This window comes from Pseudochaenichthys georgianus, chromosome 2 (genome assembly GCF_902827115.2).
Source record: "Pseudochaenichthys georgianus chromosome 2, fPseGeo1.2, whole genome shotgun sequence".
Lineage (NCBI taxonomy): Eukaryota > Metazoa > Chordata > Actinopteri > Perciformes > Channichthyidae > Pseudochaenichthys > Pseudochaenichthys georgianus.
This window is the reverse complement of record NC_047504.1, coordinates 7,357,817-7,382,181: the sequence shown is the minus strand read 5'-3', so window position 1 is coordinate 7,382,181 and position 24,365 is coordinate 7,357,817. Positions and strand designations below refer to the sequence as shown.

Here is a 24,365-nt window from a genome sequence, read left to right as displayed (position 1 = left end):
TGTTGTCTTTATATCCTCCTCTGCTTCACTGGTGCACAGATATAAAGACAATTCACCTGCAGACCAGAAGACAGAAATGACACATTTATTGAGCTAATAAAATAAATAAAAGGACATGTTTTAGGGGCTAGCACAGTCTGACAGCCCTTGCATCCTGAGACTGGATTTTTAAAGGACACAGAGAGAAAGTGCTAAGCTTTAACAGGGATGAATAAGAAGAGGAGGAGGGAGGGAGGGTGTGTGCGCGAGGAGAGAGAGAGAGAGAGAGAGAGAGAGAGAGAGAGAGAGAGAGAGAGAGAGAGAGAGAGAGAGAGAGAGCAGCATCAAGCCACCCGGACAGGCTCCACCATCCACACACTGTAAGGTACCAGAGCCACAAGGAGACTATATTCCTCTACAATAATGGATGGGACAAAGCCGGCCATGGAGTCCAACACAGAGGAGACTCAGGAGGAGACACAGGAGAGCAAAGGTAGGCGCGAGCACCCGCTGACATTTGCGCGTTTTTCTCCATTTCTCTTTGAAGACATTTGCGTCTGCGCCAGTCTGAGCGGTTTAACCTACTTGCAATGGCTTCTCGTTTGAGACAATAGCGATGTTTTTTTTCTCTTCCTTTTTTAGCATTTCACCTATTTCTAGTCAAATCTGAACGCATACGAATGAGTAGTCCCACAAAAGAAGCGTACATTTGACGTTATCTGCGTTATCTGGCCCCTTTACACAGAGGGGGATTTGGAGATGGTGGAGAATAAGAGGGGTGGGCGGGTTTGTGCACGGGCTGGTTTTATGGTGCATATATTAATGCCAATTTGCTTTAACACTCACGAGCTTATTTCTGCCTAATGAGCGGCTGATGGAGGGTTTGTGGAGGCGGCGCGCTGCGTGTGCACGGCTGCATTGTTTCAGGTGTGGAGCAGCAGAGCCTCGGTTATTATCTCCTCCCCACCCCCTTTATCCCTTCCACCCCCCCAACAGAGACTCAGTGTCCTATCCGTCATCTGATTAGTCGACGTTGCTGCAACATATGAAGCCTGTGTGTGTTGTGTGAGCAGCGGTGTGTTGATGCATGGAGGCTGCAAGGTGCACCATTGATGCTTGTGTCCATCAGTCACAAGCCCTCAGACATGTTAATGGGGGTTCACACATTCAATCCTGGCATGCAACAAGCCCATTACATCATCTAATGGCACACGTGCATGCTCATTAAACCAATGTTAATGGCTGCTATCTAAATAAATTCAGCAATAAATGTGTTTTTTACCAAATCCAGTCATAAATTAGTCGACTGTGTCCAAACAAACTGTTGCTGCCTCTCTGCTGAAGGTGTGTGTTGGAGGAGTGTAGGTGTGTGTGTGCACTGGTGGACTCACGCCCATACAGAGTGGATTTGTCTTATAGTAAAAAAATCACACCCTTCTGACAGCAGTGATGATAGTGGAGTCACTATGACAGTCAATGGGTATCTTGAATGTACAGATTACAGTTGTATCTAAATCGCCAGGATAGCATCATTGTTGATGATTGGAGGTCAGTTTGCTTTTTATTTACACATCAGTGCAGAGGGTTGCAGCTGATCTGGCCTGATGCCCTGCTGGCTGTCAGAGAGCCGAAACCAAGTCAGAGTGCATGCATCGGCCTGAGGGCTGGACACACCTCTCAGTAACAGCCAGTGTTTCCCCGGCTTTACTCACTTATGTGCAGATGTGTTCAAGTGAAGGTAATGCATTGGAAAATACACATATTTTAAGTGACTTAATTGCCTTCAGAAAATTTACGAAATGGCATGGAAATACTACACCATGTTAAGTTAGATATTCAGAATTGTAGCTTCCATGTTATAAATTGTTACAAAATTGAAAACAAAAATATATTTTCTTCAGCTCCAGCATCACAGCATTCAAATGCTTATCTCCAGCATTACCAAATGACACTATGTTGGAAGAACATTTTTCAAATTGAAGTTTTTTGGAAGCAAATATTAATATTAATAATAATATTAAGAAAATGTGCTCCAGCATTATGTTACTACTAGGGAAGATATTGAAATGTTTTTAGCACTAGGAGTAAAAACTGACGTGGAAGTTTTCTAATTTGGATGCAAATATTCAGATTTCTACCTCGATGTTATTTTTGTGTGACTTTTAAATGTCAGCACCATTTTCTGTAAAAGGTCAGACATATTTTGTCGTTCCTGCAGCACTCATTGGACTCTGTAATATTGCTGGGTCACAGTTTGAGTAAGACGCAAGGCTCAGGAGAGCGGGGGTCCGCGATGCTTTTAAAAAGACATTACATCATCGTCTCCTGAGGCAACGTCACAGCGAGGGCCTTCATCATGCTACTTTAATTGAGAGAGTGGGTGAGTTTGTTTAAAGACCCTGAAGACGGTTGAGCAGGAGGACGGCCATATTTAAAATGAGCAATTAACCCTCTGAATTCCTTAATCACCATTTTGTATTGTTCTTCTTCTGTGGTGCTCCAGGTGTGGTGTTGCGCAACCGAGTGCACCTCCCCCCCACACCACCGGACAGAAATAGACCGGATTGGAGGATGGCCTATTTGTCGGTGTAATCGTTTGTGTGTGTCTTTGACATCTGGATTGTGACCATAAGCTTACAGCATCTGCTATGAAGCTGAAGACTTACAGTGGAGGCAAGAAGGCGAGAGTCGTGTAAGGAGCTTGAGCTGCCTCCTCTTCCTCACTATGTTTGGGATTACAGAACTCCCAGATGCATGATGTGACAATGGAGCAATGTGTGTGAAAATATCCAACAGGGAATCATCTTCAATTTTCTGCAGCATCTCAACGTTAAGTCAAACCTCAGATGTATTAGCTGAATATCTAACAAATATGATATCAAGTTTAATTCAGTTCAGTACATTTGGAAAACAGCTCCAACTTTTTAAAACATATTGGTGCCAACATTTCTGTATTAGTGTGTATCCTCAAACAAGGGTTATTTACAAAGTTATTCCTCTTTCTATCTTTCTATCTATCATTTTCAACAAAACATAATAATACTTTCGAAATAAAATCCCGCCCCCACAGGAAACATCTTTTTACAAGAAGTAGTTAGGTGTAATAAAAAAGCGTAATGATACTGTTATTTTGATAAAGGAGCTAGGGTTAGACTTCCAAACTTCGAAAGAATAACCTCACAACCTCGCCAAAATTCATGCCATTAAAAGAGCCACAATGAATAAAAAATACAACACTACAAATATCCTTAGTGAGGCTGAACAGTGATATTTGGGTCTCTTTTACCTGGTATGACTTGATTCCACATTTGACTGACCTCTCTTCACCTCATGCGTTTGCATCAGGTGTTGCGTTCACAGTCTTGCTGTTGTTGATTAGCTGCCTTCATTACGCAAACAGCTCATGTTCTTGATTGCAACCCTATTGTGTCTCGGTGCATGAGCTGAGAGTAATTACTAACAGGAAAGTGAACACGGGCAGGGTTTATGCTCTAATCCTGCTGCTGTTTGTGGGCATGGGTTGATCTTTTTTGCCTGATTGCGCCCGATAATAATAATCTGTAATCTGCATGTCTGCGCAGCGACACTGTGCTCAGGACTCGGATAACGAGACATCAGCGGTTCTCTGAGGAACCATTAAATCAGATTTCATTAGCATGAGACGCTTTGATTAGAGGACGCTCCTCCCATGTGAGGTTTCTTTATTTGAACCGCTTTAAAGACTGTTTTCAAGTCTGTCCCGTTTGTTGCAAATGATTGTCCTGTTCACACACACCTTTCTTCTTCCCTGTGTGTGTGTGTGTGTGTGTGTGTGTGTGTGTGTGTGTGTGTGTGTGTGTGTGTGTGTGTGTGTGTGTGTGTGTGTGTGTGTGTGTGTGTGTGTGTGTGTGTGTGTGTGTGTGTGTGTCTGCGTGCGTTGCTCTTGCATAAGGCCCTGCTGGCTCGCCAGCCGTTGGTTATGATGTTCAGATGAGAACCGTAAGAGATTACATCATCGTCTGGATGGGTGCAGGTTTTGATGAATTCTCTGCGTGGAGGGGCAGAGCGGTGCTGCAGCCTCGAAGCACAAAGAGAGACTTCCTGCTAATCAGCCTCTCATCGTTTCTATGGTTTTTATGTAAAATCTGTGACGACCTGAGCAGAGGAGCATATTAAGAGCTGGAGAGGGACTGCAAGATGGTTCCACACGGATTTCAAATCAAGTAAACCTTTAAAGGAATAGCGCATTTATGTAAAATACAAGTATTTGTTCAATGTATAACAACAAATGGCTGGTTTCCTTTAATAATTGGTTGGTTTTATTGCTATAACTCACATTCAAAGAGCTGAAACTATACATTAATAGATTATTCCAGAGGCAACCAAGCTCCAAATCTGAAAATGATTGCATCTACATATTTCACATTATTCTTACCTATCTTTTCTGTGATATTCTGCATTTATTTGACCTCTCTGGGACTCTACAAATCCTTCAAATGAACCAATCCAAAAGAGAATAAGCCAGACCCAAAAGGCGGTAACCACTGAATGCATTGCCACAAAGTTATACAAGATTCTCTGGTTCCGCCTCCTAAAATGTGAATATGTGCTAGTTTTCCCAAAAATATAATCAAATATCTTTGGCATTGGACGGTTGTTTGACAAACTAAAGGTGTCAAGGCAGTCTCTGGGAAATTGTAATGGTTATTGTTCAATATTTTCTGACATTTTATCAAACCAAATCACCAGACATTACTCCAATGAGTGAGCGAGACCTGGCCTATCCTCCAGGACGACGCAAGGGTCATTTAAACTGTGATACAGTCCAGCTGAGTCCAGGAGGAGGGCTGAATCCAAATGCCATCCTCCGTTTGATCCTGACATTTAGTTTGTGTTGCTCATACATATTGGACAGGTCACCTTCCCTGCTGTTCTGACCTTACAACACAACTTGTTTAAGATGACTCCAAACATGTTATCTTTCATGGATCATTGCTGTGGTAAATAGTCCTTTTCACCCCTGGATTTTCCAAGTGTACAGTAAATATTAGAAGGTGGCCAGACCTGAAGTGAAGCAAATCACTGCTGCCACACACACATCCTCAAATGCTTCTCACTGATGTATTTGTCTGTATATTAAACTTTTTAAAGCCTTATAAGGTTGGACGTACCAGAGTGTTTACCTGGAAGCTATTTGCCAAACTGCGTGTCGATCCAGGACAAACATGTGTAACGCTGACTGTAATAGAAGCTGATTTGGACAAACTCTCATTGTGCCTCTTTCTCACACACACCCACACACACTCTAATGTGTACTCTCACTGTTCCGGGCATCCTACTTTGCTTTGTTACACATAACCACCTTTCACTTAGGCTCTCTACAGTTTTCGGTTTTTTTTAAATGCCAGTTTTTCAATGAGAATATCAAGAAGAAGAAATCTCCCACACACGATGCTTGTACAATCTCCCTTTTTCCTCCTTCTTGCTCTTCTCTTCCTGTCTTGTCCAGCTACTCCTGGTTATCTCCCACACACACACTCATGCACACACACACTCACGCCCATTCTCCTCTGGCCCCGGAGGTGTGTGAGGTTGCAGGAGCATGTGAAAGCCGTCACACAGGGAGAAGCTCATGTGTTCCTCATTTGAAGCCATTTGCCCAAAGCCTGCTGTCAGCCTCCATCTGGATATGAATGTGTGTGTTGGTGTGTGTGCGTGTGATTGTTTACGTGTCAGCGACCCGGAGTGGTTTAGGGGAATGTCTGTGTGTCGGTGCTTTGCCTGCACTAAAGGAACAGCTCTATTTTAGTGCTCTGTGCACATATGTGGGCGAGACCTCGTAGTACGCTGTTTATATTCAGCCCTCTGAGTCCCTACAGTGAGACCACATTTATATTTCAATGCACTTTTTACACTTGAATATTCATAAACCAAGCTGTATTTAGAATGGCTGTGGTCTTCTCTCAGTTTCTTTCTGCATGAATCTTGACAGAGTTGGAGAAAATCCCTTAAAACTACCAATAGATCAGAACATTTTGATTTCATTACATTGTTTTCTGGCAAATTCGGTGTGAATTATGGCAATTTTCTCATAGTCTCATGCAAGTCAACTTCCTTACGTGGTGACAGGGAGTGCTAAAATGTGTGCCTCAGGGTTTGGACTCTTTCCTGCACCACATTTCTACACTGAACAAAAATATAAACGCAACACTTTGGTTTTTGCTCCCATTTTTCATGAGATGAACTCAAAGATCTAAAACATTTTCTATATACACAAAATAACAATTTCTCTCAAATATTGTTCACAAATCTGAAAAAATCTGTGAAAGTGAGCACTTCTCCTTTGCCGAGATAATCCATCCCACCTCACAGGTGTGGCATATCAAGATGCTGATTAGACTGCATGATTATTGCACAGGTGTGCCTTAGGCTGGCCACAATAAAAGGTGGCCTGTGTTCGTCGTCCATAACATACGCCTGCCCATACCATAACCCCACCACCACCATGGGCCACTCGATTCACAACATTACCCTAACCCTACCCCTACCCCTCACACCAGATACTGACTGGTTTTCGGACCCCCCCAGACCCCCCTCAATAAAGCAAAACTGCACGTTTCAGAGTGGCCTTTTATTGTGGCCAGCCTAAGGCACACCTGTGCAATAATCATGCTGTCTAATCAGCATCTTGATATGCCACACCTGTGAGGTGGGATGGATTATCTCGGCAAAGGAGAAGTGCTCACTATCACAGATTTTTTCAGATTTGTGAACAATATTTGAGAGAAATGGTTATTTTGTGTATATAGAAAATGTTTTAGATCTTTGAGTTCATCTCATGAAAAATGGGAGCAAAAACAAAAGTGTTGCATTTATATTTTTGTTCAGTGTATCATCTGATGTTAAATAGACTAAATGATTAAAGGTAAAAGATACTAAAAATAACCGTGAAGCCCTAGAAGGAAGCAATAGATTACAGTTTGACACCCCCCCATGGTTTCCTCCATGTGTGAACCTCTACAGTCTATGGTCTGAACCCAGTCTGCAGTGGGTGTATGAATAGCAGCAAGTGTCAGGATGGCGCAGCATGCCATGTTCCTGAGAGATGCCAACCTCCCCCCTCCATCACCCACTGACGCCCAATCTGCTCCTCTCCTCCACGGCCCATAATGAGCATGACGCCGATTAAGCACCAGTCATGGTTAGCCATTGATATGTGACAAGGCCTGTATGAAGTGCACAGAAAGTGTATCTGTGTTGCTGTAAATGAGACTGAGAAATACTACAGTGTAAATACTTGGTTATGTAAGTCAAGTGTTACCATCATAAAATCAATTAAGTAGCCAAAGTAGAAGTTCTCGTCATGCAGAATGGCCCATTCAGTAGACGTTATTAGCTACATTTCACCTCTGCTCTTTAGTAACTCATATCGGAGAGTACATGCTTAGTTCTGGTGCCACACACACTCAAACACCCATTGTTCTTGTGTAGCCCCTGAGGCGGCTATCACATCGGGGGAGGGGAGGTGGAGAGGCCAGAGGAGGGCCACGGACTTCTTTGACATCTCAGGGAAAGTGACATTAGCCAAGTGTGTTGCGTAACCGCTGAGCCATTCAGTCCGACGGCACGCCACTCCCGGCCATTTCACATTTAGGTGGAACAAAACTCAAAGTAATGGTTCCGCTGAGTCGGCACGCTGCAGCTGAGGACAGGTGAACCTGCTCGAATGTTCACAAGATCAGAGATGACAGTTTCACACTGTGAAGGCGTTCAGTGGAGATCTGCCAGTCTACTGTCTCTGCAAACTACAGCCAGGCACTTCTAAATACACCTGGTTAGTCATCTGCTGTTAATGTTCTTTCCTCAATCTATCCCCAAAGGAAATAAGTACAGCTTTTTTGCATCGTACGTAAAGGAAAGAAAAAACATACAGTACAAATCAGGGCCTGCACACTCATTAAAGATACACAACGTGAGTGTAAAGGCACTTTAGTTGCAGCGTTAGTCAAACACCAAGAGACAACTTAGCTCACACGGCGTAGATGAATATTTAACGTAGCATAGCTCGATGTGAAGTCACCCTTCCTCTGCTGTGCTCTAATGTGGTCTGTGTTGCATCCAGCTGTCAGAGCTGATCCCATACTGGCCACAGAAATGGAGAAACCAACATCCAGAAGATCAGCAGGATAACAGTATTGATCACGCAGCAGCAGAGCGGGGATTGAGAGTCCATCATGCTCAATTACGCCCGGCCAGATGCTGACCTTGTGGCCTCGTAACGCTGGCATAAACAGCCAAGAGTTTCTCTCAAAAGGAGATTAGGGGCACTTGTGTACCGTGGGAACAAACTGACACATTGGTGGCTGCTGCAATCGTCCTGTTACCTGGAAAAGATCGTGTTCTCTTGATCAAAGCTGAAAACATTTTCCTATGCTAAGGTTTTGATTATCGGATGAGACGGGACAGGAAAGTATTTGCATGTCCTGAATGACAGACAGCTTTTTGAACATGCTGTATCGAGGCTGCACGCGATGATGTCAGATATCCAGAAGAGCGATCGCTGCTTTTTCATCTATTCAACTCTAAATGAGACCATCATTCTAACTTCCCATCATGGCTTATCGAATAAGACTTAAAACTAGAGATTGAGACCAATAACTCGTCAGGAAACTCGTTTACTTTGGGAATAAATAAAGTGCGAAATACAGTAGGGTCATTTTCTCATCAATCTGGCAGTTCTTTGCAGCCAATCCCGGATTTTGAATCTTGGACAAAGCAAGCATAAACCTTTAAACTGACCAAGTCACTTCAGATGAAAGATCTTTACCATTTTGAGTCTTCAGATATTTGAGAAACTACTTCGCTGTCAAAAACACAACAAAAATAAGACCCAAGGTAGGATTACTTTTTGAGGATGAATGTTTTATGGTCTCGCATTTCTAAAAGCGTTTCCTAAAAGGCTGAGAGGAGCATTTAGTCTTTTAGCTGAAGTGGAAAGACAGAAATCTGCCAAGCTGAAGTTATGAGGTTTTAGGTTCCTGTGTGTGTGTGTGTGTGTGTGTTGCCATCAAACAGATGGGGCTTCTTTTTCATCTCAACCAGAGGAGACGCAGCCATCCATTTCCCTCCCTTCTCTTTCTTTACTTTCACACACCTTCCCCTTTTTCTTTTCTGCCCATCTCTCTTTGTCTCTGACATCCTCCTCAACTCTAGTGGGAATCTACCCATAATGCACCACGAGGAAATTGCCCCATAATGAATACAGCACTTTTAAATTGGAGTAGAGCTGCAGGCGGGGAGCAGACCGGCCACTGAAATATTCACAACGCTTTATTAACGCTGTTATTCCTGGCAGATGCACTGTGCGCACTAACAGTTGGCGATAATCATGCAGTGCCGCTGGGTTGTACAGTTAGTCATCTCCTCTCAGTTTGTATTTCAATCTGGTTTATAGTCGTCGCAGCAAGAAAATCAATGACAAATAAAGCACATCAATTCAGATCCTTTTTTTCAATGCAATCGCTTCTAATTCAGCCAAATACGACCATATTAGTGGGCAAGACGACATGCATTTTAGGGATTATGTCACTGTTAATGTCGTGGGTGTCATGTGATTGGCAGGAAGCAGACTTAATTACAAAGGACGTCAGCAGCCGAGACGTCTCAAACAATGACTGCTCTGAACATGTCTCTTGTCTATTCAGAAGATATGAATGTAATGAAAAAAGACACAAAAAGAGAAAATGAAGGTTTTGTTCCGACTGAATGTTCTGCTGCTGTGGAAGATGGCTTTTTGGAAGAGCTATTTCGTGAGTTAAGCAAGGAATACTGAGGCGGGGAACATCTCAAACACAGAAATATAACCAGGCTCTGCAGATCCGCTTTTTAGCACCCGTTAGCACGTTGTTTGGGTCTAATGGCCTCATATCGTGTAGCTAGCTGCATACCGATGGCTTGTCGTCAGATGAGTTCTAATCATAAAATAAGGCAATATTCTTTCCTCCACCCCTCTCGCTCATGTCAAACAACACACTATGTTTGACCCACTTTTCCCAAAAAATCCGAGCAGCCATCACCTCGCCCTCACTCGCTTCCACACCCTGTGCTGTTTGTTTATGTCACCGTTTAGCACTAATCTTTTTCATTGAGGTTACATCACTCTTCATCGGTGTGTGTGTGTGTGTGTGTGTGTGTGTGTGTGTGTGTGTGTGTGTGTGTGTGTGTGTGTGTGTGTGTGTGTGTGTGTGTGTGTGTGTGAAGCGAAGGACGACGCTACTGCTGAACTAGGTCGTGGGTAACACGTTGCTATAGCAACTGCTATTTGCCTGCCCTGGGGCCAAGCACGGCTTTTCATCGCTTACACTTTCTCTCTCTGTTCATCCTCGATTCATCCTCTGCCGCTTTCTTCACCTCCTTCCCTTTGTTCATCCGCTCGCTCTTCATCGATCTCTTCCTTCCTCTCACCTCTGCTTTCCTTTCTCTCTCTCACACTCCCCTCGCTAACACTACCACTCGTTGCTTCTCTTTTGTCTCAAACACAATCAAAGAGCCAGCCTCTATCTGTCCGACTCTGCTAATTGAAATCCTAATTAAAGCACGGGGACACTTCCTAGTTTTGAGGCGACAACAACATTTTGGATATAGGCGATCCAGCCGCTGTGCTCCCAGGAACCTGTGTGTCGTCCTTGGTCTGGGATTGTTGAGATGATATATGATGCAGCAGGAGCGTTACATATTGTCTCGGCGGTTAACTCCAGCTGGCTCACTGCGTGGGCATGCAGCCATAGTTCATGGAAGGAGCAGCGATACGAGAGGCACTGAGATGCAGCGAGGTATAAAGCGGGAGCGATGGGCTGTGTGTCACCTAAATTCTCCTCTAATGAATAGCCCATTGATTTCCATTAGGGCCGGCTGGAGCTGACCACTCCGGCCTGTCTGCTTCCCATTAGCACACTTTAAAAGTGAGGCTGACAAACAGCCCTCAGCCCTCAGGCGGACCGGATGAGGGCCCCGCTCAGTGTTTAAAAGAAACCTGGGAGTTCAAACAGGAAGCTGCATGGGGGACAGCAGGAGCTTTAAATACAGTCATGCTCTTTTAAACTCCAAAGTATTCTCTTAAAACAAATCCTCTCTGTTCCCCGCCTTGCAACGAGGTAAATATCAAGATCGCAGACAGGTCATTCCTGATTTGCATTTGAAAGAGCAGGATTATATCTCACTTCCACGTCTTAGTCTCTCTCCAAATGAAAATACTTCTCACCAGCCTCCCGGTCCTCATTGTACCAGTGAGTCCTTTGCAATCCCCCCCGAGACCTGGCCTCTTTCTGGGCCCAGCCTTATCAGCTCCACCTCTCCATCAGCCGCGTTCTTCATTAACATGAATAGGATTTGGATCTATTATGCAACCGTTTGGTTACGCAACGCGCGGTCTTCATCGGCAGCGCACAGGGGCATCTTAGATGTACAGCTTTTCATTCACTCAGACACGGAGCGAGGGGAGCTCTCAATATGTGTGGGCACGTTATCCCAAAGAGAGGTCAGATACAAGCCTCGGCTCTGATCGGGAAACATTTAAGACTGATAAAGGTGGTAAAGACTGTCATGGTTAATAATCCCATTTTTTAAGAAACATATATATTAAAAAGTCCTTAATATAGTCACATATTACTGTAAGTCTGTATCTGTAGAGGGTTAGTGCACATGAACGCCCCTTTAAGTCAGAACAACTACATTGTCACGTTAAAGTTGCCCTATTATGCTTTTTGGGCTTTTCCCTTTCCTCTAGTGTGTTCTATAGGTTGTAACTGTTCACGTTGAGAAACCTGATCCCAGTAGTGAAGCTATCGATGACTCCTCCTCAGCAGGGAATCAATCAGCTCTTTTAAACCCGTCAATATCAACGTGTAACACGAGCTGACCTGAACGCAGCACAGCGGACCTGTCATGAAAACCTGTGGATTCGTGGATTCAACAAACTTCTTCTGAACATTCAAAAATAACGATGATGCCTCAGATGTGCCAAATGGAGCAGGTTGTCATGGAAACAGCTAAATGACACACACACACAAGAGACAGTTCGTTTTGGCTTTGTTTTTTCACGGCAGAATAACTTCCTGCTTTGCTAAGGGAGCTATTTTTAACGGCTGTTATATAAGATGTGGCTCCTGCGCTCGATTAAATGTTTTCTCTTCCCTTTCATACTCCTCTTCTTCCCTCTGATGGGAGCGGAAAGACCCGTGTTTCCCGTACGCTTAATGTGAAAAATAAACAAATAATTCATCACCATCATTCTTTAGAAACTGCTCAAGCGAAAACCAAAAGTATATGAAGCAAAACACGAGTCTTATCCTCACTTTCATCTACAAGGGAAACCGCTCTAAAATCACCTCCCTGCACTGCCCTAGAAAAGGACTTTTATTTTGAAATAAAACTGAGTTCATGAGATATTCATGCACGGGAAATGTTTCTTGAAAGACAGAAGGGAGATGGGTCTGTTTTTGTGAGCATGTAGTGCAGCTAACATGTAATATTCAGATCTCCCAGCTGAACGCACACTAACGGAGGACCGTGCTATGATTAGCCGCTCGACGTGCTGCCTGGGAGAAGTGCTGTTCACGCTCTCGCTGTACACGCATTCAGCCGAAGCAGTAAGATCACTCATCTCTGCACATGCAAAAGAAAGCGTTGCAGTGAGTGTCATCACCGAGATGACAGTGTGCTCGCATGCATTTTCACTGTGACCGATAACTTCAGGAAAGCATTGCATCAGTGGTTTACTCCTCTCTCTCTTTGTAGGATGCTTCGAGTGCTGCATCAAGTGTCTGGGGGGGGTGCCCTACGCCTCTCTGGTGGCCACCATCCTGTGCTTCATAGGCGTGGCTCTGTTCTGCGGGTGCGGCCACGTGGCGCTGAGTGGCACCCTGACCATGCTGGACAACCACTTCTCCACCGTGACCACGGACCACGCCACCCTCACCATGGTGTAAGTCTTTCTACCCCACCTCTTCATTGAGGCTTAAGGGGCATTGATGGGCTCTTGGCACCCTTAAAGGATTCAGTGGCCTTGCAATTGAATATACTGCTGAACTGTTCGCGAATATCTCTGTGTGTGTTTTTAGAATCCAGATCCTTCAGTACATCATCTACGGCATCGCCTCCTTCTTCTTCGTGTACGCCATCCTCCTGCTGGCTGAGGGCTTTTACACCACCAGCGCCATCAAGAAGGAGCTGCAGAGCGACTTCAAGACCACCGCGTGTGGGCGCTGCATCACCGCCTTCGTATGTGCACGCACACACACACACACACACACACACACACACACACACACACACACACACACACACACACACACACACACACACACACACACACACACACACACACACACACACACACGGGCAGCTGCTGCAAATCATCACACCCGCTGACCCAGATGAAACCTTCTAGATTAGATCACTTTTGATGGGTTTTTTTATAAGGTCCTGGCTTATAAAAAAGGAACACAAAGCAGACATTTACAAGCCTGATCATCGTAAGAGCTGCTGGGCACAATCACACACTTTATGGACACACTCGTAAAGAAGACATATGCAAACACACACACACACACACACACACACACACACACACACACACACACACAGCCAGCCCTTGAGGGTAACTCTGGCACAGTTTGTCCTTTCTGGCCTTATTACACTAATTGCTGCAGATGTCCAGTAACATTAGCTTAGACACGGAGTCTAAATATCCTAATGGAATGATATTAACCTATTTTTCCTTTCAATTCAATTCAATTCAAAACCTTTATTTATCCAGGTAAAATCCCATTGAGATCAATGATCTCTTTTTCAAGGGAGACCTGCAGCAGTAGGTTCCACAAGAAGACATACAAACATGAACAACAAAAGGACATCATACAGCAAAATGTACAGGGATTACAATTTACATATCTAACCACATGTACAGGTACCAACAGCATCTGATTTTGTAGCATCCAACCGAGCTTTAAAAACATGTAGTGCTACTAGCTTGGTAAGCCTTTGAAAACTTTTGGGGGACTCAAAAGGACATGATATTAATCTCTTGTTTAATTTCTCCTCCTCAGTTCATGTTCCTGACCTACATCATGTTCCTGGCCTTCCTCGCCATTTTCGGCTTCACAGCTATTCCCGTTTTCCTCTTCTTCAACATGTGGACTACCTGCTCTGCCATGAGGTCTCCTGACGCCAACATCACCTCGCCTGAGTCCATCTGCGTGGACGTCAGGCAGTACGGTGAGCTGCCCCACATACACTCGTTTATCTTTTCATTGATCTTCTCTGTGTGCCACTCAATCTTCAGCTCGTGTTTCTCTGGGTACGGTTCGATTAAACATCATATTAAACATGTTCAGGTTCATATCAGTATGTAGTGTCTCTACTGTGACATGTGTCCATGGTTTAATGTTGAAAAAGCTCTTTCTGTCTCTCATACTGCCTGTGCTGAACCCTTTTCACCCTCTGTCTAAAACCAGGGAGAGGGCCTCTTTAAAAGGGAATTTAAAGAGCTGTTCATCAGGATTAAAAGTTGGATTGTTCCCTCGTGGCCCTCCAATTATGTTTTTCTGTATTCCAATAAACCCCAGTCTCCTGCAGAGTGGTGGTGTTTCTCTGCTCATCCCTGAGTGTGTGGGTGTTTCTCAATGTCGAGGACACTTGCTTGGTAGCACATGTCTTCCGAGTCACTTGCTTTAGAAGCGAGGCAAGAATCCTTCCGAGCCTCGGAAAATGAAGAATTGTGGAACAGGCCAACAGGTGTGCGTCATGTGCGAGGCCCCGCCTTAAATGGAGCGCGATTTCCGCCAAATATTTGGAAATTGGTCCGAGCGCAAAGCATTGTGGGGATTTTAAGACCGCGGAGTCCACACATGTGCAGCCTCGAAATGTCCCGCTACGAAGTACGCCGGCCTCGGTAGAGTTCCAAGTATGCTGGACATTGGAACAGTACTTCGGCGGCACTCGATGACGTAGTATGCTTGAAATAGTGACTCTGGAGCAGCCTTCCTCGACATTGAGAAACACCCTGTGAGTGCGGCCTCTCCTTTATACCGCTCTGTGTCTGCACAGCTGAGCTCATCAAGGCTCCTCCTCTGATCACAGGTCATTGGGATCAGCTGTGCAACCACCATTTCAAACTTGGTTAATAAAACACCAATTTAACTGAAAGAAAATATGTTTTAAGGCTCAATATCATACTTAAGAAGTTACTTAACTTATTCAGCTTTCATTTTATATTTGCATCGTCTGTGAAAGTGAAGCACCTTTCTCTTTCTTTAGTGTAGTGGCACGTTTGCCCCTGTTGGTCACCGTAGTTTTGACATGTTTGTTCCATCTTGCAATCAGTAATATTTCATTAGTTCCTTCACACGACATCCACACACATTTAGCTCTACCTGCAACATATAGAAAAGAATCCAAAAGGCTTTACCCTGCTCTCCGCCACTTCACTTAACATATGTATCCCTCTGCTTGAAATGTCATCCGCTATATAGGAAGAGGTCAACAAATACATTTAGATTATTGAGAGGCTGATTGGATCTCTATGAAAACCCACATCGCTGCAGTATTACGGCACAGTAGCGCTCTCCAGTGATTGCATATCTGTGTGAGGGCCTAATGTAGGGGGTGTGACCCACATTTGAAGGACAGCTGGCCCGCTCGCAAAGTAGGATGAGGATCCCAGCCCTGCTACTACACTGTATCAAATATTAACCCCAATTACTGGCAAATTATTATCCAAGCTTTTATCTTATTTATAATGATGCTGAAAAGGCGAAAAAGGGACACACAAGCTGGTTTTGAAAAACTGTAAAAAAGCGACCCATATTTTTCCTGTGGGAGCGGCTCAGCGCTTTTCTTTAATCTTTATCCGATTGTTAATGCAGTCTCGGGGGAGGAGAAAGCTTCTTGACGTTTTATCTCCCTCATCCTGCAGGTATTATTCCCTGGAACGCCACTCCGGGGAAAGCTTGTGGGGCCACACTGGGAGACATCTGTAACACCAGCGAGGTGAGAGGACTACCCTTCCCTTCTTTTATTTCCCTGTATCTCCCCTCTCTAACTCTCTGTCTCCCCCCCACAGTTCTACCTCTCCTACCACCTCTACATCGTCGCGTTCGCCGGCGCCGGAGCCACCGTCATCGCACTGGTAAGATCACTGATAATGTGCTGCGCCTCTCACGTGTTCTGTCAGCATGTCCTCCTGAAGCGGTGAAATCTAAGCCTGCGTGAGCGAGAGGAGACGGGGTCAGCGTGTTTTCACTCCGCTGTGGAGGCGGGCCGCTTTGTTTCACGTCCAGGGAAATGGAGATGCTAAACAAAGCAATAAGCAGATGTTGAGGTGGATCATCTGAACGCCCCCTCGGCACTGTGATGTGCTCCAGCTTACAGGATAGGAAGATAGGAATTTGGACAAACAAAATGTCTGAAGTACAACTCTGAAATGTCCGAATTGCCCAATGAGAATCGAGTATTCAACTAAGCCATAATACAATGTTTGAACTCATCTAAGTCATCCTACATTGACGTCAACAAACCATCCCATGTTGCTAACAGAGTGGAGCTGTGATTTGTGTCGTGTGTTATTGGGACACTGCAATGCTACTTAAGCTTGTTTTAAGGACTTGTGTTTCCTCTCCAGATCCACTACCTGATGATTTTGGGCGCTAACTGGGCCTACCTGAAGAGCGCTGTGTCCACGCACGACTACCAGGACATCAAGACCAAGGACGACCAGGACCTGGAGGCGGAGGCGCGCTCCAAGGAGGGCCAGAACTCCTCCTCCTACTCATAAGGAGGACAGCTCCTCACCGCGTCCTCTCCACACCTCCACACCCCCACCCCGCGACACTCGACCCCTCCCTCTGTTAAAACAAACCACCTCGGCCATGTTTGATAGTCCCCCGAGCCCCTCCTGGCCCCCCACCCTCCTCCCTTCCCACCGAAGGGAGCAGGGTGGAGGGTGAGGAGCGGCGGCTGGAGGCAGATGCTTCAGAACGGGAGAGCTCGCCCGCCGGGTGCTCGCTCAGGGCCGGAGCGTCCGTTCAGAAGCGTCTCCCCCCCGAGCGTTAGGGCGGCGGCTCGTGAACGTGGCCCCGGCTGTGATGGCCTCGCGCTAGGAGCCAAAAAACAGCTCCGTATAAAAAAAAAAAACATTGTTCACTGTCGTCAGGCAGCAACCAACTTCCTCCTTTTTTGGTGTTTTATATGCATATGAATATATTGTGCGAATGTGTACGAATGTTTTTTTTTTTTTTAATACTCTCTGAGAAGTATGCCAGGTACTCTTTTCTTCTTCTTTATGTTTTCGCGGCCATTGTTTTTCTTTCTTCTCCATTTTAGACTTTTTTATTGCTAATGCTCGATACGTTGTTGCACTATTATTACGAAACAAAAAAATGAGGGAGGACGATAACCCCTTAACTACCCCCCTCTGTCTCATAGAAACATCTAATGTGGTATCTCAAGGATTACTCAGCATTTACATGACAAAAGCTTATTTTTCTGCCATGGTTATTATCAGTTATTAAGACCAGAGGTGGAGCAGCTTCTTATTTGAGGGAACTTTTGCGTATTTTCTTGCCAAGGGTTAGATGGTATCGTCTTACTCTCTGCAAGAAAGTCAATGAAAGTCTTAAGCTACACTTATCACCAGCGGCAACAAATCAAAGATAAATGGTATTTGAACACAAAACAGACACACACCTCAGGTATCAAACCAAATCTGATTTTAGCCACTTTTGTTCTTTTGAGCTAAACGGAATCTACCGGATTGGTACGCTGTCCTGTGACAATTAAAACTTTTTATTGCAAATTTCTCCTTTTGTGAATGAAGTCCACCTGTAAATAGCTAAACCCTTAAAAAATTTACACTTTCCTTAAAATAAGAAGAACAGTGTTTCGCCATGCTCTTCTATTCTTTTTTCCACAGATATATGTAAATGTTCCCTTTGAGATATGTGTTTAGCACTCAAATAGTTCTGCATTTGATATAAATACTAATTGTTACGTGGTGAGAGGGATGCAGTGCAGTTAAGATATGACACGATGGATTGAGGTGCTTGTGACGTACACATTTTAAAATGTAAAGAAAAAATAAATATGGAAGGTTTTTAATGTTTTCTCAGTTTTTAGGCAGCTGGGTTATTAATCTTGTGATTCAGTAATTTTATGGATTTATTTGTGGGTTTTTTTTTTCTCTCCAATGGGCAGCCAAACGACTTTTTTGAAAGTGTTTACACTCTGAAATAAATCAAGTCAGGAATTTTCATACATTGATTTTATAATCAGATATTGTTTAAATATCATGAACTATATTCTATACCGAACACTGGTTAGTCGACCCTCAAAGAGGCCCTATTATGCTTTCTGGGGTTTCCCTTCCCTCTAGTGTGTTATATAGGTGCATGTCAATGGTCTGCAAAGGCTAAAATCCCTGTGTTCCCTCCAGAGGGAGTTTCTCTCCCACACAATCCCCCCCCCCCACCCTTCCTGAAACGCCTCCATTGGACTCCTTTGTTTACTTCCATAACATAGTGACATCACTGTGTAACACTTGTGCTTCTATTGGCTAGCACTCAAACACATTGTATGTAATAGGTTAAGGGGCGGGACATCTCTAAGGGGTAACTAAGTTACCAGTTAACAATCAGAGCAGACTGGGCTCTGGTTTCAGACAGAGGGTGAAAAGAGGTGTTGCAGCACAGGCAGTATGAGAAAAATAAAGAGCTTGTTGAACATGAAGGCATGGAGACATGTCCCAGTAGAGACACTACATACTGATATACACCTGAAGATGAGCATAACAGGGCCCCTTTAAAAAACACTGAAGAAGATTTGATGAGATGAAGCATGTCAGTATCGTCCATGTGTGCAGCTGTCTATTCTGTATAAAAAAGGACTATATTGCCATGTGTGTTTTGTTTGATAAATATACGTGCTTTGCCACCAGGTTGATGTAAAGGCAAACTTCAATTTCCTATAAGACGATGCGTGTCAGGGTGTTGTCGTTTCCTCGTTATTTGCATGAAGGAGACATGACTGTGTCTTTGCAGTTTTTCAGGTGATGTGTAGTCAAATGTTCTGACAACTATGGTAGGCGGTGTTTGCCCTCCCTCCTCCTCCTCCTCCTCCTCCTCCTCTTCCTCCTCCTACACCCCCTACCCTTTCCACCCACTCTTTTCTAAAGAAAACTCCATTGTATTTGATGGTATTGTAGTCCCTGTAGGTGTTTCATTATGGTTTGATTTTTTAAGTTCTATGACTCCTATATAGTGATGATTTTTGTAACCTTCTCTAGTAAAACCGATATTTTTTATTATCGTGACACCGTTTGTCTCCTGTCTCCTTCTTGTGTTCGGGTCTTTAAAATTATTTGATTTTTAACTTCATGTTTATGGTAACACACTTATATTTAAGGCATTAAAAACATGTGACAAATAGTGGACTTTTAGAAACGTTAATACTTGATGTCTTCAAATGTCCTTTTTCTCATAAAGTTACTTTTTAGCTTCTCAAATATGTAGATTTTCTGCAACGGTTATATTTATACCATATAAATCACTGCATATCTGTTGGTTTTAGACAAAATAATACATTTTCTTGGACTATGAGAAATGTCCACAGCCTTTTATTTGACTGACATTTTATATACCAGACCATTAAAACAATTGTTAGTTGCAACCCAATTTATGTAGAAATAGAGCATTGTAATCTCATCAATTAATTTATCGAATGTTTTCGGATACATTTTCTGTTAAAAGTATCTAAAACACATTTTTCTACAATATAAAATAATGACAAATAATTTTATAAAAAGAAAACTCCTACCTGTATTTTTAGGTTGGAAGCATTTCTTGGCTGTTCTCGACATGATTGCCTCCTGTGTAGAGACACGCACGCGCGCACACGTGATTTCACTTGATGCCTGATTAGACCTCTGTGCATGCAGACAGTATCTGCCTTATTTGCCTAGCAATTCTGTAGGAAACAAAAATAATTAAATATATAACTTAATGAGCCCACATTATTCCCATAAAAAGCTCTACCTAACTCCAACCTGAACAATATATTAATATGTTATAGTTTAAAGCACATTAAATCCATTTGAGATGGAGCTTACCCATGTTACTGTGGAACCATTTATTTATACATTTGTACACGGGCGCCCTCTTGTGGAACGTGAATAACACACACACACACATTTTATCCAGTTGTACTGCTTTATCTCCAGTGTAGAAAATACTGGGATTCATATACCATACAGAAAGTATTTTTAATAAGAAATGTTAAGGCCGCAGAGGAATTAGAGCTCCACTTTTATAGTTAGAGAGGTAGTGATTAATACTTAAATACAGGAACTAAACAACTCTTCCTTCGAGAAACACTAAATGAAATCACGGCATTACTGGGTTTTTACATCAACACACAATATCCTCCAATTATAACAGAAAGTAATCTTTTTATCTGGAACAAATTATGCAATAAAATGTAGTGCCAGAAAGAGTGGTTTCTACCTGTAATTTGATAGACCAACACATACCATTTGAGGTACCTTTATATCAGCTGTATGTCAAGAGGAAAAGATAATAAGAATGCTATTTCTAGCCATGTTAATACTGTAAAAAACATTGATTTAAACATTGTAAATGTTTTCTAATGGTAATTTGCTTATAAAAAGGACGAGAAAATCATGTTTTAATTGTTATGGAGTAATCAGTATTAAATCACTTTATTTTAAACGTTATCTGCATCTAGAAACAGATAATGATCTGAGGACTGATGAGGTCAAGACTGTCTTTTGGCAGTTTGTTTTGAGATGACATGGCTTTTCAACTAAAGTCACAAGAACGCTCTAAAGGCCTTTAGACTATCAGGTTTGTCCACACACTGCATCTTTTTAAGGTTCATTGGTGACAAATAAATCAATACAACTCTGAAATATCAGTCTAATCACTGTCCATTCACGCTTTGTAAAAATTGAAAAGCACATTCCCCACAAAGATCTGGATCAGAGTTGGGAGTTGTGTCTCGTGTGGTAAAACGATGAATATTGGCACAAAATGTTCAGTTATTGCTTCTAAAAACTGAGCAGACCCCAGTTCCTCTGACCTGCTGGGGGTCCGCTCAGCAGCAGGTGGACTCGGGGGGGCTCTTCCTCTGCAGGTCCACCGTGTTGCTGTGGATGAGGTGATCCGCTCTGTCGTCCATCGCCAGGACGCGACGCACCGCCTCCTCGAACACCGACGCCACATTGGTAGAATCCTTGGCGCTGGTCTCAAAGTACGGGTGTCCTCCGTTCTCCCGACACCACTGCCGGGCGTCCTCCCCCGACACCTGCCGCTCGGGCACGTCCAGCTTGTTGCCCAGCACCACAAAGGGGAAGTTGTCGGGGTCCTTGACGTCGGCGTAGTACGTGAACTCCTTCTTCCAGTTGCTCAGGTTGCTGAAGCTCTGGCCGTCGTCCACGCTGAAGGTGAGCAGGCAGCAGTCGGAGCCGCGGTAGAACGGCGTGCGGAGGCTGCGGAAACGCTCCTGACCCGCCGTGTCCCAGATCTGCAGCGTGACCAGGTGGCCGTCCACCTCCAGCTCCTTGTTCAGGAACTCCACGCCGATGGTGTGGAAGAGGTGCGAGTCGAACTTGTTGGTGACGTAGCGGTTCATGAGGGACGACTTTCCCACGCCCCCGTCGCCCAGCAGGATGACCTTCAGGAGGGCTGACTTGGCCATCATCGTGGCTCGGAGAGTTTAGGAGTTGTGAGACACCAATGACAGAGGAAGCACCTGAGGAGCACAAAGAAATGAACAACAGACGATGTGTTTGTACAGATGTAGTGCATAATACCAATGCTTAGTGCAGTATGTACGGCTGCAGTCAGCTGGGTGAAATATCAACAGATTTGATTGATTACATAGAGGTGAAAATATCAGTATTTCTGTGTGCTATTAAAAAAAAGGTGGTATAGTAAATGAATAGGCCTTGCCGTACAGAATAAGTACCCATGCAGTTTCAAACCACTGTTGGCTTTTATCAGACATTAGTCAAATCCTACCCGTCAGGTTTTCCTTCAGGAAGGCTTTACTGTGTTTTACCTTTGGCCTGAGATAAAGTTGAGATAGAAACAGCTTCCACTTGATCAGCCTGAGAGGAATTCTAACTTTCTGTGACCCCCTCTCTGACTGTGATTCAAGTCAGTTAACTAATCCTATTAAAAGCAGCCGCAGCGCAGAGATTACACTACGCAACCAATGAACACTACGCCGTGTGTTGTGCACGAAATCATACGTGCTGTACATCACATGGACGCTGATCACAGGACCAGGAAGTGAGTGGTCCAAAAGTGATTCAACAACAGAAAGATTAAAACTCACCAGTATATCAGATCTTAATTTCTTCAGCAATCTGTAAAACAGAGAGAGAGGAGTTAACAAAGGGGGAAAGAGGTAAAGGCAAAAAGATATACACATGAAATCCAACTCTGCAAATCACCACTCTAAGGAGTTCACCCATTTACAGGCTCAGTTTAGATGACTAATAATCCGGGGATTTAGCATCAATTTAATCTGACACCACACATGTCTGCATGCTTAACGTACCAGTTTAAGCTAAATAGCAATCATTCCTCCCACATACCAAAACAAATCTGAGAGAAGAAGTCTGAGCAGGAGGAACAACACCTCATACATCACTGTCTGTCACCGTATCAGCAAGTGTGTGTGGGGGAGTTTACCTTCCTGTTACATGTACTTTTGAAATAAATTGTACTTCTAAGAATGTACTTGTCATTGGCCTAGATGTACACACTTCTAGCTACTTTAATAGATCTAGATATAGATTTTATAGATAGATAATTGATATAAGAAGTATCTGGATAACAATTATTTTGGTGTTTGCGTTGTGACTAACTGCCTTTAAAGGAATACTCCACCAAACATCTATTTATTTTATATAAAATACACCAAATGTGTCTCTTATTAGATTATAGGGCCATTTTAATTTCTTAAAGCTCAAGTAGATTTATCGTAATGTATTGTTTTATTCGACTAACAGTCCACAATCGAAGGATATTCAGTTAGCTACTATAAAAGAGAAAGAAAAGTGTAAAACCCTCACATTTAAGAGGTTATACCAATATAACTACATTTGATGTAATTTATAAAGCCTATACAACAAAAGCAATCCCTTCTACAACTGTCACAACATATTACATGAGTGTGCATGCAGTCTGCAGGTATTTAGGACGAACTGGCCAAATCCCCTGCTGGTTGGGCTGCAGAGATGAAAGACATGAATGAACTGTCACATGAGCTGCTAGTAAATAGTAAGCATGTTCAGCCCGAGGTGCAAAACTGGGTAAATGATGTCTTTGTTCTAAAATCTTTAAACACAGACTGCATTACTGTCTTTGTCATTCATTCTGGAGAAACACAAACATTTATTAAGAAGCAGAAATGCCATTAAAGCAGGAATGAATGGAAACAGTCACACACACACACAGGAGTCATGTGCTGCATTCAGGGAAATGCTGGAAGGCCTATTTCCATTAGTCATGAATACTTCCTTAAAACAACCACACACATGATTACATAGATATTGAATGTCCATTAATGTTAAGGAGACACTATTCTAAAGTAGCATGGTAAAGCTTTGCCATATAAGAGTGAGCCGATAACATAATTTACTATCAATTAACACGATGTATTAAACTCACAGGGGTTATAGCAGTGGGGAAATCATTTTACAGTAGGATGTAACTTTGCAAACTTACTGTGACAAGTACATAGGATGTTTAGACTTTTAAAAATAATGTTAAACTGTTGTTTAAATACGTTACAGCGCCATAATTGCTGTTTTTAGCTATCTTACTCTCATAGCTTCATCAGGACTATGTAGTCTAAATGTAGTTAGCTTAACCGTGACTCAATTTACTGACGCACAGATTTGGTTCAAAAGAAGAGCTTGTATCTCTCCCAAACCTACATACACTTGTATGCTCATGGTTAATTATTTCAAGCTGCTTTCTTGTGTTGGTTCCCCGCTAACATGTTGATACAATTGTTGAAAGAAACAAAGCAAAAAAAGGCATGTCCGATAATGGAAGCCTTACCATAACGTGTGCTGTCCGATAATGGGTGAGCTAACAGTTGCTACTTTACTGACCGATAAAAACGACGGAAAGAACAGATTTCTGACACTTAGATGTAAAGTTTTGCCATCTTAATAACGGTACCAGTCGGTGTCGCTGTCCAGTTAAATCCCATCCACCATCCCGCCAGGGTGCTGCTGTCCGCCGGTGACATGGCGCTCCGGTGTCCCCGCTGCTCTCTGGCCCCGCAGCCGCTGGTGACGCTCACATGACCGGGGAGAGTCA

At 43.5% G+C, this 24,365-nt stretch overlaps 3 protein-coding genes across 5 annotated transcripts in view; 1 reads left to right on the top strand and 2 right to left on the bottom strand.

Moving 5' to 3' along the window:
• Positions 1-19,949, bottom strand: part of LOC139435066 (uncharacterized) — a 38,997-nt gene extending 19,048 nt beyond the window's left edge. The window contains exon 1 of the mRNA XM_071205412.1: positions 19,825-19,949. The gene's annotated coding sequence lies outside the window, so the exon portion shown is untranslated. The remainder of the gene's footprint in view (positions 1-19,824) is intronic.
• LOC117459252 (neuronal membrane glycoprotein M6-b-like) lies at positions 314-19,323 on the top strand. The gene is made up of 7 exons (XM_034099984.2): positions 314-472; positions 12,754-12,940; positions 13,077-13,236; positions 14,064-14,232; positions 15,932-16,005; positions 16,079-16,144; positions 16,637-19,323. Exons 1-7 carry the CDS (start codon positions 403-405, stop codon positions 16,787-16,789), a joined length of 879 nt encoding a protein of 292 aa, XP_033955875.1. The 5' UTR covers positions 314-402; the 3' UTR covers positions 16,790-19,323.
• A 941-nt stretch (positions 19,950-20,890) lies between the features above and the next one.
• LOC117459216 (ras-related protein Rab-9A-like) lies at positions 20,891-24,365 on the bottom strand. Of its 3 annotated transcripts, none has more exons than XM_034099981.2 (3): positions 24,102-24,365; positions 22,366-22,396; positions 20,891-21,777 (listed from the first exon to the last, which is right to left on the bottom strand). In XM_034099981.2, the coding sequence occupies exon 3, from the start codon at positions 21,724-21,726 to the stop codon at positions 21,121-21,123; it is 606 nt and encodes a 201-aa protein (XP_033955872.1). In that variant the 5' UTR covers positions 21,727-21,777; positions 22,366-22,396; positions 24,102-24,365; the 3' UTR covers positions 20,891-21,120. The 3 variants fall into 3 exon arrangements, with proteins under 3 accessions (XP_033955872.1, XP_033955874.1, XP_033955873.1); XM_034099983.2 differs by having other exon boundaries at positions 24,155-24,365; XM_034099982.2 differs by having other exon boundaries at positions 24,225-24,365.

Bases quoted from the DNA above. Each gene is read 5' to 3' on its own strand.
- LOC117459252 (XM_034099984.2), top strand. From the start codon at position 403: ATGGATGGGACAAAGCCGGCCATGGAGTCCAACACAGAGGAGACTCAG. The intron at 12,941-13,076 runs GTAAGTCTTTCT...GTGTGTTTTTAG, and splicing joins CACGCCACCCTCACCATGGT to AATCCAGATCCTTCAGTACA. The intron at 16,006-16,078 runs GTGAGAGGACTA...TCCCCCCCACAG, and splicing joins ACATCTGTAACACCAGCGAG to TTCTACCTCTCCTACCACCT.
- LOC117459216 (XM_034099981.2), bottom strand. From the start codon at position 21,726: ATGATGGCCAAGTCAGCCCTCCTGAAGGTCATCCTGCTGGGCGACGGG.